Raw genomic sequence first — 15,254 nt, 5'->3', positions numbered from 1 at the left:
TCATGGCAATCGTGGCACAGCAAATACGCAGCTTACTCTATTTCTACGAAACCAAATGTGATAAATTAATAAATTATGATGTCAAACACTGTCGTACTTACTACAAAACATTTCCTATTCCTTGGATTACAATAGTACGCACCCAAAGTACTGTATTTTTTCTAAGGAGTATATTCTTTTAGAAAACATTATTTTAGCAGTAGAGAAGTAATGACCAACACAGTGGTCATCATTTTATGTTGCAAAACATGTTTAGAAACACTTAATCTTAAATACTGAAAGTACACTCAGTTTCTCTTTTCCTTACACATGTGCATCTATCCTTTTTTGAAAAAAGATTTCTCAGAGCACACACAGAAAACTCGTTTGACATATCTCCCATAGTCATTTTTTAATGCTGAGAAAGAACTTAAGATTGTGAGGGAAAAAGGGTACTTGCCACCAGGCTTCAAGGCTTCCTACAAAGAACTAATCTTAAGGAATGCGAAGATTAAGAAAGGAGAAAGAGACCTTTCCTTAGTTGTCAATTCAGGCCAATTTAGTTACCAACAGGCTGGTTAATGTTAAGGCATCACTAGTGACTATCTGAGAACAGCAAAGGTCTAGGACTCAACACAGACTTAAAACACATTCACCAAAGAGAAAAGTTTACAGACCAAATTAAAATATTTATTAAAATATAAGATATGGCTGGGTGCGCTGCCTCATGCCTGTAATCCCAGCACTTTGGGAGGCCGAGGCAGGTGGGTCACCTGAGGTCAGGAGTTTGAGACCAACCTGACCAACATGGAGAAGCCCCATCTCTACTAAAAACACAAAATGAACCGGGCATGGTGGTGCATGCCTGTATTCCAGCTACTCAGGAGGCTGAGGCAGGAGAATCACTTGAACCCAGGATGCAGAGGTGACGGTGAGTCAAGATTGCGCCAATGCACTCCAGCCTGGGCAACAAGAGCAAAACTCCATCTCAAAAAAAAACATGATATTAAAAAAAAAAGTAAACCCAAAGCATTAGTTGCGTAACAGACAAATGAATTCTCTGATAAGTTTCAAAAGGGAAAACAAAATATACTAAGAGATCTGCTAATCCCTCACATATACACAAAACAAAACTGTTCATTAAGCACGTGGTTTATGTGGCTACACTCTTATCTACTACCTGCACCTACTGGTTAAATAGAAAACTTTATGTATCTTTTGTTTGCCTGTGTCAGTGGTTCTCTACCACATGACCCACAATGGAATTACCTGGGGAGCCTTGAAAACAATGTTTAAAACAGTATTGCCATAGCATGTGCCTATAGTACTAGCTACTCAGGAGGCTGAGGTAGGAGGATCACTTGAGCCCAGGAGTTTGAGAACAGCCTAGGCAATACAGTGAGACCTTGTCTCAAATAAAATAAAATAAATAAAATAAAATAAAATAAAATATAAAATAAAATAAATAAAGAAGAAAATTAGAAGAGAAAGAAAGAAGGAGCAAAGAAGGAGACAGAGAGAGAGAATGAGACGGAGGGAGGGAGGGAGGGAGGGAAGAAGGAAGGAAGGAAGGAAGGAAGGGAGGGAGGGAGGGAGGGAGGGAGGGAGGGAAGAAGGAAGAAAGGAAGGAAGGAAGGAAGGACCGGTCGGCCAAAAACAAATACCAAAAACACCCAATATTGATATTTGGGCCTAATCCCCAAGGCTGGTCTCCAGGGTACAGCCTGGACATTTTTAGAAGCTAACTAAATGACTCTTCCATGCCGTCAGGGTTGGAAACCATGCTGCACCTGAAGTGGACTGATCATTCTTTGAAATGCAAAAACAGTTAAAATAAGTTGGTTTGTATTGTGAAGAACTACTTCCACTCAAATCTGAAACAGGGTAAAACCTTAAGGTAATAATTACATTTATAATATAAGTTACAGTTTGTAAAGTGCTTTTATAATACAGTATTGTGTCATCCATTCAAACCATCCCCAGCAGGAAAATAGCAAGTATGAAAGAGTGTCCAAATAACAGAAAATGGTTATATCAAAGTGAGCCCTTATCAATGGCTTGATACAACCCTTTAAGGGGACTGAATTATCTTGTCTAAGACAAAGTGAACATTATGAGAAAAGAAACTCAATATTTTACCACATCAGACAAATGCAAGGCGAAAATTCCCAAAACCCATGAACTGTGCTTACTTAGCTTTCTACTAAGAGGTTTAATTACTTAAATAAAGGCTTTATCTTGAAGGTAGCTGTTAGTAAACTGTATTCCACAATGACAGAAGGGCTACGTAAGTCTCATGTTTAATAGTCTTAGAAATATATGTCTAAAAAATAAAAGCAAAGATGTTAAGTAGGAAAACAAACTAAGCAAACATTAGTAATCTCATCCTTTGTCTAAAAAAGAAATATGCACATGCACATGTGTTTACCTATAACACATGAAGTAAGGAAAGGAAAAAATGAGAAAGGATACTAAAACCACCACTTCTAATAGGTGTGAAGAGGAGAAGGCAAAGGCTCGAATGGAGAGAGAAAGAGTCACAGCAAAGTTTGTCTTTTTTTAAAAAACAAAAACCAAAAAGTCCCCACATGCTAGAATTTAGTTTCCATGCCAATTATCTTAAAAGAAAACCTCTAAACACTTACCATCAGCATCTAAAATCCATGTTATAAAATGATTATTTGCTCGATACTGAATTACAGAAGTTATTTGATAAGGACAGCCTTCAAAATGAAATGTGTAGTGTTGCAAGTCATTCTGTGGTAAGCCTTCTACAAAGTGCAACATGAATATGGGAGATACTCTGTGGGAGATAAAAGCAAGAGAAGTTAAACAAATTTAATGCCATGTGTCTGGTTATACAAAAGATGTCTGAAGTGAACTAGTCACACATAACACTTCCAAGGCGAACTGCACTAATTTTTCTTGAGCACCTCCAGATGTGTGCCTTAATTAGAAATGGAGAACTCTCTCTAAGAAGTATGTAACACTAAACCCTTTTCAGAATGGTATCCCAGACAGTTGGAAGTCATCATGCAGTACGACTCTAATAAAGACCATTAAACAAAAATTGCTCTGTAAGCAGCAATGTGGCTTTGGCTTAAAGATGTCATGGTAGCTACTTTGTAAAATCCAAGGAAAAAATCCAGACCTTTTAGAATTTTCTTTGGCATCAAGTGCTCAGATTAATTGCTTTTGTTAAGCGGTGTAGGTAATAAGTGAAAGAAAGCAACAAACCTAAGATATTCAAATAAGCATTAATTTGGCCTATTTCAGTTATCTCAGGAAGCAAAGGGGGTCTGTCAAATTAAAAGTTCTACTTAGGAAAAGTTCAATTTGTAACTAAGTAGATAAAAAAATACAACATATTGGTCAATTTATTATTAACCTCAAGACAACTGTAATTTCAAAATTATATTTTACCATTATAGCAACATGCTGAACCAGAAAATAGAACCCAGTGGGTCTCAAATAACTAAATTTAACAAAGCTCTTAGGATGTAAGAAAAATGTTGAATAGCCCTATTCCCAATAGTTAAACAGCTGTCAAAACTTACTTAGTTTATCAAAATTTATTCAGCCCAAATAAACTTGAATCAATGTCCAAACTGCAGATTATTCAGACTGACAAGGGATAATTTATAAATTAAACCTTGTCAATCATTTTGTTAGAGAGTAATCAAGTCCTCAAAATTTAAGTACCTATAAAATAAAAAGTCCTGCAAATTGTCTATAACACTAAACGTTCCCACTTTAAAAAATCATATTTCATCAAATCTAAGATTTCACTAATTATCAAATGTACCACTATGAAAACATGCTGCCACTTAAACTATGTCATGGTATCAATTTCACGTATTACCTTTTCAGACAGGTTAAAATGTGAACTGCATGTCTGAATCAATGAACCACAGTAAAACTTGAGATGTATTCTCATAGCAGGATATGCAGGCTTTAGGCACCTATCTGATGATGATGATGATTATTATTATTATTATTATTTGAGATGGACACTAGCTCTCTCACCCAGGTTGGAGTGCAGTGGCATGACCTCAGCTCACTGCAATCTCTACCTTCTGGGCTCAGGTAATTCTCCCACCACAGCCTCCTGAGTAGCTGGATTACAGGCATGTGCCACCACACCACACACTACTATTTTTAGTAGAGACAGGGTTTCACCATGTTGGCCAGGCTGGTCTCGAACTCCTGACTTCAAGTGATCTGCCTGCCTTGGCCTCCCAAAATGCTGGGATTACAGGCATAAGCCACCATGGCTGGCCTGACTCTTAATATTTAGTTCCTTGACCTTATATAATATCTTTCAAGATACTGAGGCTAGTTACTAAAACAATCTCTTGATCCCTAGACTACGACATCTCACTAGTTTCCTGCCTTTACATAAGTTTACATGTGGAAAATATTTTAAGACATACTGACATGATAAATAATGCATGTAAAAACATCTGACACATTTTTATGCTTCTTGTACATTCCAAGTCTTTTATTCTTTTGCAAATTAATAAAAGTAAAAACTGCCAAGACCAAAATCCATACTCAGCCCAATTCCCTGGATGTCGAAGATACTCAGACTCTAGCTGAGTACAAGTACATTCCCCTAGGTAGTAAGAAATGACTTGTCAGAAACCTCCAAAGTCTTCTATGAGGTTTAGATAGGATAGAAATTTGATTTTCTTAACCAGCAAAAAAAAGAGACAACAACTGGAGCAATTATATGTTAGGTTTTAAAATATCCTCTTAATTACACTAGTCTTACTGCCACAAGATGGACCAGTACACCAAAGCTATCCAGGGCCTGATGCGGGGTGACATGATGCAGAACCGAGATGATGCAGAATACAGCCATAATGTAGAGCTTTACCACCGTGTCGAAAATCTTAGCGTGGCCTCCATATTACTTTACGTAACTATGAAACTTTGTTTTTTGTTTGTTTGTTTTTGACATGGAGTCTCACTCTGTTGCCCAAGTTTGAGTGCAGTGGCACAATCTCAGCTCACTGCAACCTCCGCTCCCTGGGTTCAAACGATTCTCCTGCCTCAGCCTCCCGAGTAGCTGGGACTATAGGCGCATGCCACCACGCCTGGCTAATGTTTGTATTTTTAGTAGAGATGGGGTTTCACCATGTTGGCCAGGTTGGTCTCGAACTCCTGACCTCAGGTGATCCACCCGCCTCAGCCTCCCAAAGTGATTACAGGCGTAAGCCACCATGCCCGGCCAAAACTTTGCAAGTTCCAAATGCCGGATGAATTCCAAATTTTTTCCTGTATGTTAACATCTCTGAAGTTGGGATACACCTTATCACTGATGGAACACAATTAAATAGGCAGCATTTCTTTTTTTTTTTTTTTTTTTTTTTTTTGAGACAGTCTCACTCTGTTGCCCAGGCTGGAGTGCAGTAGCGCAATCTCTGTTCACTGCAACCTCTGCCTCCCAGTTCAAGCAATACTCATGTCTCAGCCTCCTGAATAGCTGGGACTATAGGCATGTGCCACCATACCCAGCTGATTTTTGTATTTTTAGTAGAGATGGGGTTTCGCTACGTTGGCCAGGATGGTCTCAAATTCCTAGTCTCAGGTGATCCGCCTGCCTCGGCCTCTCAAAGTGCTGGGACTACAGACATGAGGCACCGTGTCCAGCCAGCCTTTCTTAATGGCATATTTTTTAAAAGGTGCAACTTACAAACAGTAGTATCTTGGAGTCAATCAAATGATATCCTTCCCCTTCCTTTTTCTGTTCATATTCCTCTTTGATTCCCCTAGACTCTAGTGTCCTACCTACAATTCCAGTGTGTCTTATTTCCAGCCTCACTGTGGGAAGCCAAGGCAGGTGGATTACCTGAGGTCAGGAGTTCGAGACCAACTTGGCCAACATGGTGAAACCCCATCTCTACTAAACTTTATCCCTAGGTTTTGTTCTCAGACTTCTTCTTATCCATAATGCCTGAAGTGTCAATGAAGAATGATGCTCAGAGTCGAGGAGAGCAAGTTAGGTTCTCCCTCAACCACTGGGAAATTGAATGAAAGGAATTAACCAAACTGGAACCAAGAGTGAACCAGAGACTTCAGGCTAAGATCAATTTGCATTTACCTAACAACATGTGGTTAAACTCCTCCTATTTAAAGATCTACCCTCAGGAAAAGAAAAGAAAATAGAAAAGAGAGAAAGAAAGCACAAGAGAGCTGTGTTAACCTCTGCTACCCAAAGATAGCAGAGAAACATTGCATCCCTGTCCCACAAAGCACAGCCATGGCCTTGCACTCAGAGATATTGTGGCAGTAATCTTTGAAGAGTTTGTCAAGTAAAATGAAATCTGATTCTAAGTTCTTGGTGCTCCATGTCACCATGGTCTGAATGTAACTCCTAAACAACTTACTTAAAGAAAAGTAGCAGATTTGGGCACGCTGGGCATAATTCACCTGATTTATCTATCAATGGACTCTTTTCCCAGTGGGGAGACATTAGAGAAGTGGGTTATCTGAGATAAAGTGTCCAAGGAACTTAATTAGTTTTTAGAATCCTATATGTTTTAATTACATATGATACCATGACGAACCCAATCACTTTTAGGTTATCCCTAAAAACTGTATTAAATTTGTTTCTAAATTCGATTAGATACAAACAAATCAAGTTATACAAATTTCAAAATAAAAAAAAACACAAAGGACTTATATAAAGACCTTGTTATTTAAAATTTAAGTGAAACTTCATATACTAGTTCAATTTACTTTTGAAGAAAACAGAAAATGTCCACATTATAAATTCTACCCATAAATTGGCCCACTGGAACTCAAAACACACTTTCCATTAAAAAACTGTTTTACCTAATGAATCCATTTCCAGATCAGAATGTGAATCTTTAAGGAAAGCAACTTTTTGGATAGTTAAAAAATACATACGCTGCAAGGCAACCAATTAACAAATTAAACAAAACAATGGTACGAGTCTATGTTCAGTGCTGGAGCATGGGAAAAAGCAGGTATGAACAGCTAGATGAAATCATATACACCAAGCAGCCGAAAGCAGGCCCATGGTCCAGGGCAGGATGGCAGACCCCATCCATGCTCTGTTGCTCTTCCCCTCACCTCATCATCAACATTTACATCGCACAACTGACACCTGGCAGCCAAGGCAGATTACAGACTTCTGTAATCTTCAGACACATACAGACACCTCCTCTTCCTTCCCACTTCGCCCTCCTACACAAATGCTATCAAATAATAGTGAGGGGCAAAAAAGACATGAGTTGCAAAGGGCAAAGAAAGGAAAATAAGCAAATAAGAAGTCAATAAATATTTAGAGGACAGAAAGCAAACAGAGAAGTGGCATCTTACCCAGCAGAATGGACAAAGCGAAGACATGAGTACTGTGGAGTGCATATGCTGATGACAAAGAAGAGCTTATTATTCCCAGAGAACCCCTAAAAGGCTAGATATTTATGGGCAACAGATGTGGTAGAATGTGGGGATGAGGCCTTGGGCTAAAAACTAGGATAGTGACTGGAAGTGTGTACATAATAAAGAGCACCCTATCCCCAGGCCGAGAGAGGAACCAGCATAGACTGCAGCAAAGAGTGAAAGGTGACAGGAAAGAGTTTCCAGGAAAAAAAGGGGAGGGGAACAGGGGTAAAAAACTGTGAAGCATCTGAGTATTGGAAATTTATTAATAAGTCTTTAAAGTATTTGGCAAAAACTCAGTACATAATAAAACAAATGAAAATAAGGCAAATAATTCCCAGAAAAACAAAGAATTGTAAAAGTGAAACCTAACTATGTCTACTGCTTGGCTGAAGAGGAAATAACATACGTATATTAATAACAATGCAAACACTGAGTACTGACTTAGCCAAATACACAATTGCATTGGAAGGACAGGGAAAGGCTAAACAGATATGGGGCCCAGCTATTGGTGTGAGAACCCTAGTCTCAACTACTATAAAAGGAGAACAGACTGCATTATGGTAGAATAAGCACATCAATTTGAAATGTCAAAGTAAATACTACCTTAATTTGAAGGTTTAAAGTAGATACCTGGGGGAGGGGACAGGGGACCACTGCCCTTTTTTCCTTCTGAGCCTGTGAGCACTAATGAACTGAGAATTTATTACTTCAATGAGAATAAACCTTTAGGAAAGATTCTGAGGGGTTTCTGGCACATTCAAGGGCATAAAGGTTAATGTTCCTGGTTCTTTATTACATCAAATTAGAGCTCAAAACATTTCCTTAATGTACAATTAGACTGAAAATGAAGAGTAAAGAGGTTGTGTACATGTGTGAGTGCATTAATGAGAGAGAGGCAAACTGCCTGAGATGGAACTGACCTCTGAGTTTAAAGAGATGGTGCTCTGGAAACACTGGAAAAGGTAATGCTGACCAGCCTCCCCAACTGAGGACAAACAGCAAAGCTGGCAAAATAGAATGAAAACATATCTGCCCAAGGCCACCGGATAGCTTACAAGATGACGAGGAATTAGCATGCTGAGATCTAGGAGAAGATAGAAATTCAGAAAGATGAGCCTGTGGCTCATCTTTGAATCATCTTAGTTCTTGAAATCTGATGAAGCAAATCCCAGAATTCTAGAAACTCCATACACTTGGCAGAGGAGAGAAAAACTGAATCTTGATATCCTTAAAGGGAGAAAAAAGGCAAAAAGAAGGAAAGACACTAGGAGAGTAGGGCCGGAGAGTCAGCCTACGTTGGCTCTTCAGTGGCTTCACCTGGGACAGTGGGCTCACTGGCCAGACAGGGCGAGGCAGTTGGCAACCCAGAAATATATGTTAACTCAGATTTCACAAAGGTAGATTGTTGTCACCATTTTCAATCCTACAAAAAGAAAAATGTAAATCCACCTTCATTTTGTACTAAAAATTATAAGACAATTTTAACTCACTTTTCCAATACCATTTTTCTTATTTGTGATTTACTGTTGCAATTGTTACATGGACCAAAATGGGCAGCATTAAGTGGGTGCCACTCAGGGATGACATTTGTAAAGGTGACCAGACTCTTCATATGCCTATAAAAAAATGACATAATAAATTCATTAATGTTAAATGCATTTACATTAATTTAAACCAATATCTAAAAGTATTCCTCCCCTTTTTCGTGATTCATACTTTCTTAATTCCCCAAATCATGTTAATATCGCAATGTTCCTCCCTACTACCCCTAGTAAAGAAGCTCTGTGAAGATGCTCCATGTTAATTTCCCATAGCTTTCAACTATGAGATGAAGCAAGAAAACAAGACAGGGTTCCTCAACACCACCACTGACATTTGTCACCAGAGTGTCTTTGCTGTGAAGCACTGTCCTGTGCACTGTAGGAGGTTAAGCATCATCCCCGGCCTCTGCTCACCAGATGCCAGTAACAGCATCCAGTTGTCTCCAGACGTTGCCAAATGTGCCGAGGGGGACAATATAGCCCTTAGTTAAGAACCACTGCTAAGGCTGTCAAATTTATTAGAGCTCACCCCTTACTCAAGTAACTCAAACTGGCTAGCCATTACAGACAATCAAAAATGAAAAGGGGTGTTTTCAAACATAAAATCAGGAATACATACAACTTAACTTTTTTTAATCCTTAAAAAAAAAAATCACTGTGAACAAATTTTGTTTTCATAGGTTACACAAGTTCTAAATTTGCACTTTAGTCTGAAGACTTGAAAGCAATGCCATCTAAAAAGATGCTGACGAGTTGATGGGTGCAGCACACCAACATGGCACATGTATACATCTGTAACAAACCTGCACGTTGTGCACATGTACCCTAGAACTTAAAGTATAAAAAAAAAAAAGATGATCTTTAAAGATGTACACTAAACCTCAACTGCATCCACTTTAATACAAATACTTGTAATTTAAAGAGCAGTTACATATTACTTAAGAGATACAAGCTTCCTTTCTAAACAACAGCAAATACTGACAAATCCTGAGAGAAAGCAGTCTGTTAAAAACAGACCAGTACTCAGGGAAGTTAACATTATAAAAGGAAAGCAACATAAAGATGTCAATAAATGCACTGACTGTATTTCTGCTAAATTCTTAAATTTTCAAAGACAATTGTTACGTAAAGGCTCCTATTTTTTAGTTTATAAAAAGGAGACTGTCCCAGCAAGTAAGTGTTAATTCTCCGTAAGACATCTGACGTTTCTGAACACTTCCTATGCAAGGAGGGCATGGCACTGGACACTCATCCTCCAAACAACTCTCAGAGGCAGGTGCCATTCTCATCCCCATTTTACAGATGGGGAAGGCGACACATAGAGTGCAGTGATAAATAACAGACCTGAGCTCTGCCTCGGAAGACTGTTTTTAACTGCCTCTGGGTTATACTTTCCAAGCTGAGTAAAAAGCCCTTACGCTGGCCCTAAAAACAGCTTCACAAAAACAGAGGAATTTGCTGGATAGTTCTCCTTCAGATTAAGTGGAAGTAAGTTTTAAGTGATGACATATTAAAACATATTTAAGAAAAGTCACTTCATTTTAGCTTTCCCCCTATAACTACTTTCATTTTTAGAACAAAGTAAGATTATTTTAAAAAAACAAAAAAGGAAACCAAAGCGACTAGTGGCTTCCCTCCCTTGAGCTCTCACAGTTTGTGCTATCTATCCCTAAACTGCATTTAACATCTTGCATTCAAAGTTAACATTAAGCAGCCCAAAGATCAGATTAATTACGAATTCTCTGGACCTCTATTATGTGTTCATGTATTATCTCACTACCTAATTAGTAAATTTGGCAAAGATACACTATTTTCAGTGCCTGAGTTCCTAGCACACAGAACATACTCAACCGAAAACTGTCAAACAACTAAGATATGGATTCCAGAAGAGCTACAATTAAGCTGATTTTAATCAGCAAGCTTATTTATATTATTTAAAACCCAGGTAGTGATTAAGGAGTATAGCACAGTGAGCAAGAAAGTCTTAGAGGCCAGAAAAGCCTAAATGTGTCTGTCTCCTGACTCTGCCACTTACAGTGTGTCATCTTGGGAATCAATCTAACCCCTTTCAAGCTGTCATATCCATAACTGCCAAATGAGGACACTAGGATCTTCCTCACTGAGTTACTGTGAGGAGAAAACCAGGTAATTTATATAAATCAATGATAGAAGACTGGAAACAGATGTGTTCTCATACTCACTTGCTTACACTAAATTATTTATGTCCTAGGTATGAATAAAACGTTAATACTTACCCTGTTCTAGTGGGGGTTTGGGGGACTATTACAAAAGCTTACTTAACAAAAAGCTTAATATGAAAATGTATCTGACCCAATTTTTACATCAGAGTAAAACAGGCCCTTTGGAGGGGACACGGATTTTTCTGCAGAGCAGCCATGATATGTCTTTGTTCCATGGCTTCTAACATGATCAAACTACTTCCCTGTATCACCACCATGCCAGTATCACTCTGTTGCCCACCAGCTGCCATCTCCACACATTCATCTATCTCAGGATGCATAAAGGGACCAAATCCTTGCGACATTCCTTGGATACGTCGGCCAACAGTTATTTTTAAGGTAACTTCTTGTCCATAATTTTTTTCAACTCAGGAGGGTTAGCTTTGCTCATGGTGTCTACTCCGTGGCCTCCCTTACCCTGTTCTAGTAGATCTAACCAGTTAAAAACAAACAAACAAACACTTTGTTGCCTGCATTCCCTGGAGCATCCTCCCAGACTGAACTCTCCTTGACTACTCCTTAAATACCTAAAAAAGATTTCATATTTAGATAACGAATATCTAAGTAATTTTTTTTTTCTTTTTTTTTTGAGACAGAGTAAAGCTCTTGCTGCCCAGGCTGGAGTCCAGTGGCGTGATCTCAGCTCACTGCAACCTCCGCCTTTGGGTTTCAAGTTATTCTCCTGCCTCAGCCTCCCAAGTAGCTGGGACTACAGGCGTCTGCCACCATGCCCGGCTAATTTTTGTATTTTTAGTAGAGATGGGGTTTCACCATGTTGGCCACGTTGGTCTCAAATTCCTGACCTCATGATCCACCTGCCTCGGCCTCTCAAAGTGCTGGGATTACAGACGTGAGCCACCATGCCCAGCCTTCAAAAGTAATATTTTTATATCACATTTTACTTTAGTAACTTAAAGAGACTTCAAGTTTTCTAACTTAAGTGTCGCTGGGCATGGTGGCTCACACCTGTAATCCCAGTAATTTGGGAGGCCGAGGCAGCTGGATCACTTGAGGTCAGGAGTTTAAGACCAGCCTGGGCAACATGGTGAAACCCTGTCTCTACTAAAAATACAAAAATTAGCCAGGTGTGGTGGCACACACCTGTAATCCCAGCTACTCAGGAAGCTGAGGAAGGAGAATTGCTTGAACCCAGGAGTTGGAGGCTGCAGTGAGCCAAGATTGCACTGCTGCACTCCAGCCTGCACGATGGGAGTGAGACTCCATCTCAAAAAAAAAAAAAAAAGTGGAAAAGAGTTATTTCTATTGTAATAATTTGAATACATAACCAATTGAGCCAGTTTGGTCATCTTCAATACCTTGCCTCCCTGACTCCTCTTCTAAAACCTATTCCTCTCCTTACATGGTAGGTACAGGTTGAATATCTCTTATCTGAAATGTATGGGACCAGAAGTGTCTCCAAGATAAAGAGATAACCTGGAGATGGGACCTGGGCCTAAACATGAAATTCATTATGTTTCATATACACCTTATGCAAAGCCTGAAAGTAACAGGTGCATCAATCATGGCCTTTCTAATACGCCGCTGAGAGGCATTAGGAAAAGTAGAAAGTATGGCTGAGACAGTTCACGTGTAAGGCTTCTGGAGGTGGTTGGTCTTTCACAGGACTATGGGAAGAAATGAGGAAGCTTGCATTACCTCTGAGAATTGCTGCTAGCCTCCAAGAGTCTAAAACCAGTGTCTATAATGTTAGAAACCTAAAGTAAACAAGCAAAACCCCTCAACTCTAATAGAGGAATAAACAAAAATGCCTATAGTTTCAAGGCATTCTGAGAGGTATTCTTACTCAGCAAGGACTCTGGAGAAGGGAGGTGTACTATTCCTCTCATCGTCCCTATTTCCCACTGAAGAACTCCTTAAGAAATCTCCTACTACCAGTCTATCAAACCATGAGGTTCTGACCCTTCCAGTTTAAAGAAGCAATCAAACTGCAGTGTCTGGTGCTCAAATTGTTCTCTTAACTTCAGTGGTGGAGAAACTAGAAGGACCCATTTTAAAAAACAAAAGAAACTAACCTGTTTTGATATTGGTGTCCACACTGCGAACATTTGAAGTCCCAAGAAAAAGAATATAGGAAGAGCTTCTCAATGTGGGGTTCTAGTTTTAAGAGCAGGGGAAATGCAAACACAGGGCTTTCCATATCACCTTCAAAAAGAAAAGGAAAAATTACTGCTCATAATCAATAATGGCAAAAATTAAACCAAAATTGTGAACTACTGTCTTTTCTTACTATATTTACAGCATGAATATGTGTTAATACAGTATGACAGAATAAGTCACCCAGAGCTGGGAGAGGGGAAGTTTATAAAGCATTTCTCTAAAAATGTCCATCATAAATATTTAATTAACACTTCGATCTCTTTCCTTTTCCTTGGCAGACATTTATGAAAATGTCTTAAGACAAAAAAAACCACACAAAAGACCCATACTGTCTTCCATCTTTCTAGATTTCTCAGGAAAAAAAAAAAGATCTTGGAACTATAATAGCCTTAGAGTATATTAAAACAAAAATTGATGAGGTGTGGTGGCTCACACCTTGTAATCCCAGCACACTGGGAGGCCAAGGCAGGAGGACTGCTTGCATTACCTCCGAGAATTGCTGCCAGCCTCTAGGAACCTAAAACCAGTTTCTATGACGTTCGAGACCAGCCTAGCCAATATAGCGAGGCACCGTCTCTACAAAAAATAAAATGAAATAAATTAGCTGAGAGTGGTGCCACACACCTGTAGTCCAAGCTACTCAGGAGGCTAAGGCAGGAGGCTCATTTGAACCCAGGAATTTGAGGCTGCAGTGAGCTATGATCATGCCGCTGCATACCAGCCTGAGTGACAGAGCGACACCCGTCTCTAAAAAAAGAAAAAAAATTATGGAAATGGTTTGCCACAGATGTTAAAAAAATGTAACCAGTGAAACACTGTAGAAACACACCAGAATTGGCCATTTCTATTCTGATCATCTTGTTCCACCTGTGGAAAGGGTGTGGCCACACAATGGTTAAATGACCAGCCTCAACTCTTTGGACTCTTCATCTACCGTTCTTCCTAACTTTTCAGTCTAATCCTTTCCTTTAACAACTTTACGATTGAAGATTTGAATCTTGTCACTGAAAATAACTGAACAGTGAATGTTGGCTTTCAGCTTTGAGACTGGAAAGTAAGCTAAGTAGCAGAATCTACATGCTTCTCTTACATTCTTTTTTCCCAATGGTTTCTCTCCTTCCTATTCTCAAGGAGCTCAGATGCTTCCTTACTGATTTGGCCCAAGAGACTGAGTCCTTCCATGCCTTCCCTAACCTGGACAGAGCCTCACTTCCATGGTCCAGTTCTCCCCCTAGCCTGGAACTACAGTTGCCTGGAACAGTCACCTTGGCAGGACCACAAGGCAGACAGTAGGTGTTATTACCTAAGTAATAACAATCATGTGGGGTTTCTAAAAATTACTGATTTCCTAAGCCCCATCCCTGAGATTCTAATTCAAATGTCCCTATGATTGGTATTTACTTTTAAATTCCCTTGGTGCTTTTCAATGCACAGTTGAGGTTAAAAATGGTAGATGTGTCTACTGGGAAAAGTACTAAAGAAGCAACTAACAACTTGCCCCCTAAATATTCTCCTGGTTCTGAGAACTGCACCCACTCTCAAGAGGTGGGACACCAGCCTGCATATTTCTAGGGAACGCCTCTGCCCTACAATAACGTACCCAGTGGTAGATTCCTAAGTCAGACCGCTCAGATTCTTTCTCCCAAGAAGATTACCATCCAAGGTAATCAAACAGTGTTATACTTCCTTATGATGTACGTATTTCTACATGGTAGATGAGTATAATACAAGCAAATTATACCCTAACCCTAAGCATATTCTATAAATATCGGTAGTTACAAAGGCTATTTTAGTCACCTTTGTGGGACAGTCTCACTGCTACTTTTGAACAAAAACATAAAAAAAGTTTGTATTATTTATTTATTTATTTATTTTGAGACAGAGTTTTGCACTTGTTGCTCAGGCTGGAGTGCAGTGGCGCGATCTCAGCTCACCGCAACCACTGCCTCCTGGGTTCCAG

At 39.3% G+C, this 15,254-nt stretch overlaps 3 protein-coding genes across 14 annotated transcripts in view; 1 reads left to right on the top strand and 2 right to left on the bottom strand.

Moving 5' to 3' along the window:
- The window catches only part of ALOX5AP (arachidonate 5-lipoxygenase activating protein), a 734,005-nt gene that overhangs the window by 99,491 nt on the left and 619,260 nt on the right, over nucleotides 1–15,254 (bottom strand). The window lies entirely within an intron of this gene.
- Nucleotides 1–15,254, top strand: part of HMGB1 (high mobility group box 1) — a 979,364-nt gene that overhangs the window by 790,203 nt on the left and 173,907 nt on the right. The gene's annotated exons all lie outside the window — the stretch shown is intronic.
- The window catches only part of USPL1 (ubiquitin specific peptidase like 1), a 39,559-nt gene that overhangs the window by 3,597 nt on the left and 20,708 nt on the right, over nucleotides 1–15,254 (bottom strand). For 2 of the 3 annotated variants that reach the window (XM_050766829.1, XM_050766828.1), the window contains 3 exons: nucleotides 13,210–13,339; nucleotides 8,886–9,011; nucleotides 2,625–2,782 (listed from right to left, as the gene is read on the bottom strand). In XM_050766829.1, the coding sequence (XP_050622786.1) occupies nucleotides 2,625–2,782; nucleotides 8,886–9,011; nucleotides 13,210–13,339 (414 nt within the window). Of the gene's footprint in view, nucleotides 1–2,624; nucleotides 2,783–8,885; nucleotides 9,012–13,209; nucleotides 13,340–13,781; nucleotides 13,869–15,254 lie in introns of those variants that run through there. The other variant, XM_050766831.1, reaches the window with a different exon arrangement.

This window comes from Macaca thibetana, chromosome 17 (genome assembly GCF_024542745.1).
Source record: "Macaca thibetana thibetana isolate TM-01 chromosome 17, ASM2454274v1, whole genome shotgun sequence".
NCBI lineage: Eukaryota > Metazoa > Chordata > Mammalia > Primates > Cercopithecidae > Macaca > Macaca thibetana.
Note: the sequence above shows the minus strand (reverse complement) of the source record. Positions and strands in the feature narration are given on the sequence as shown.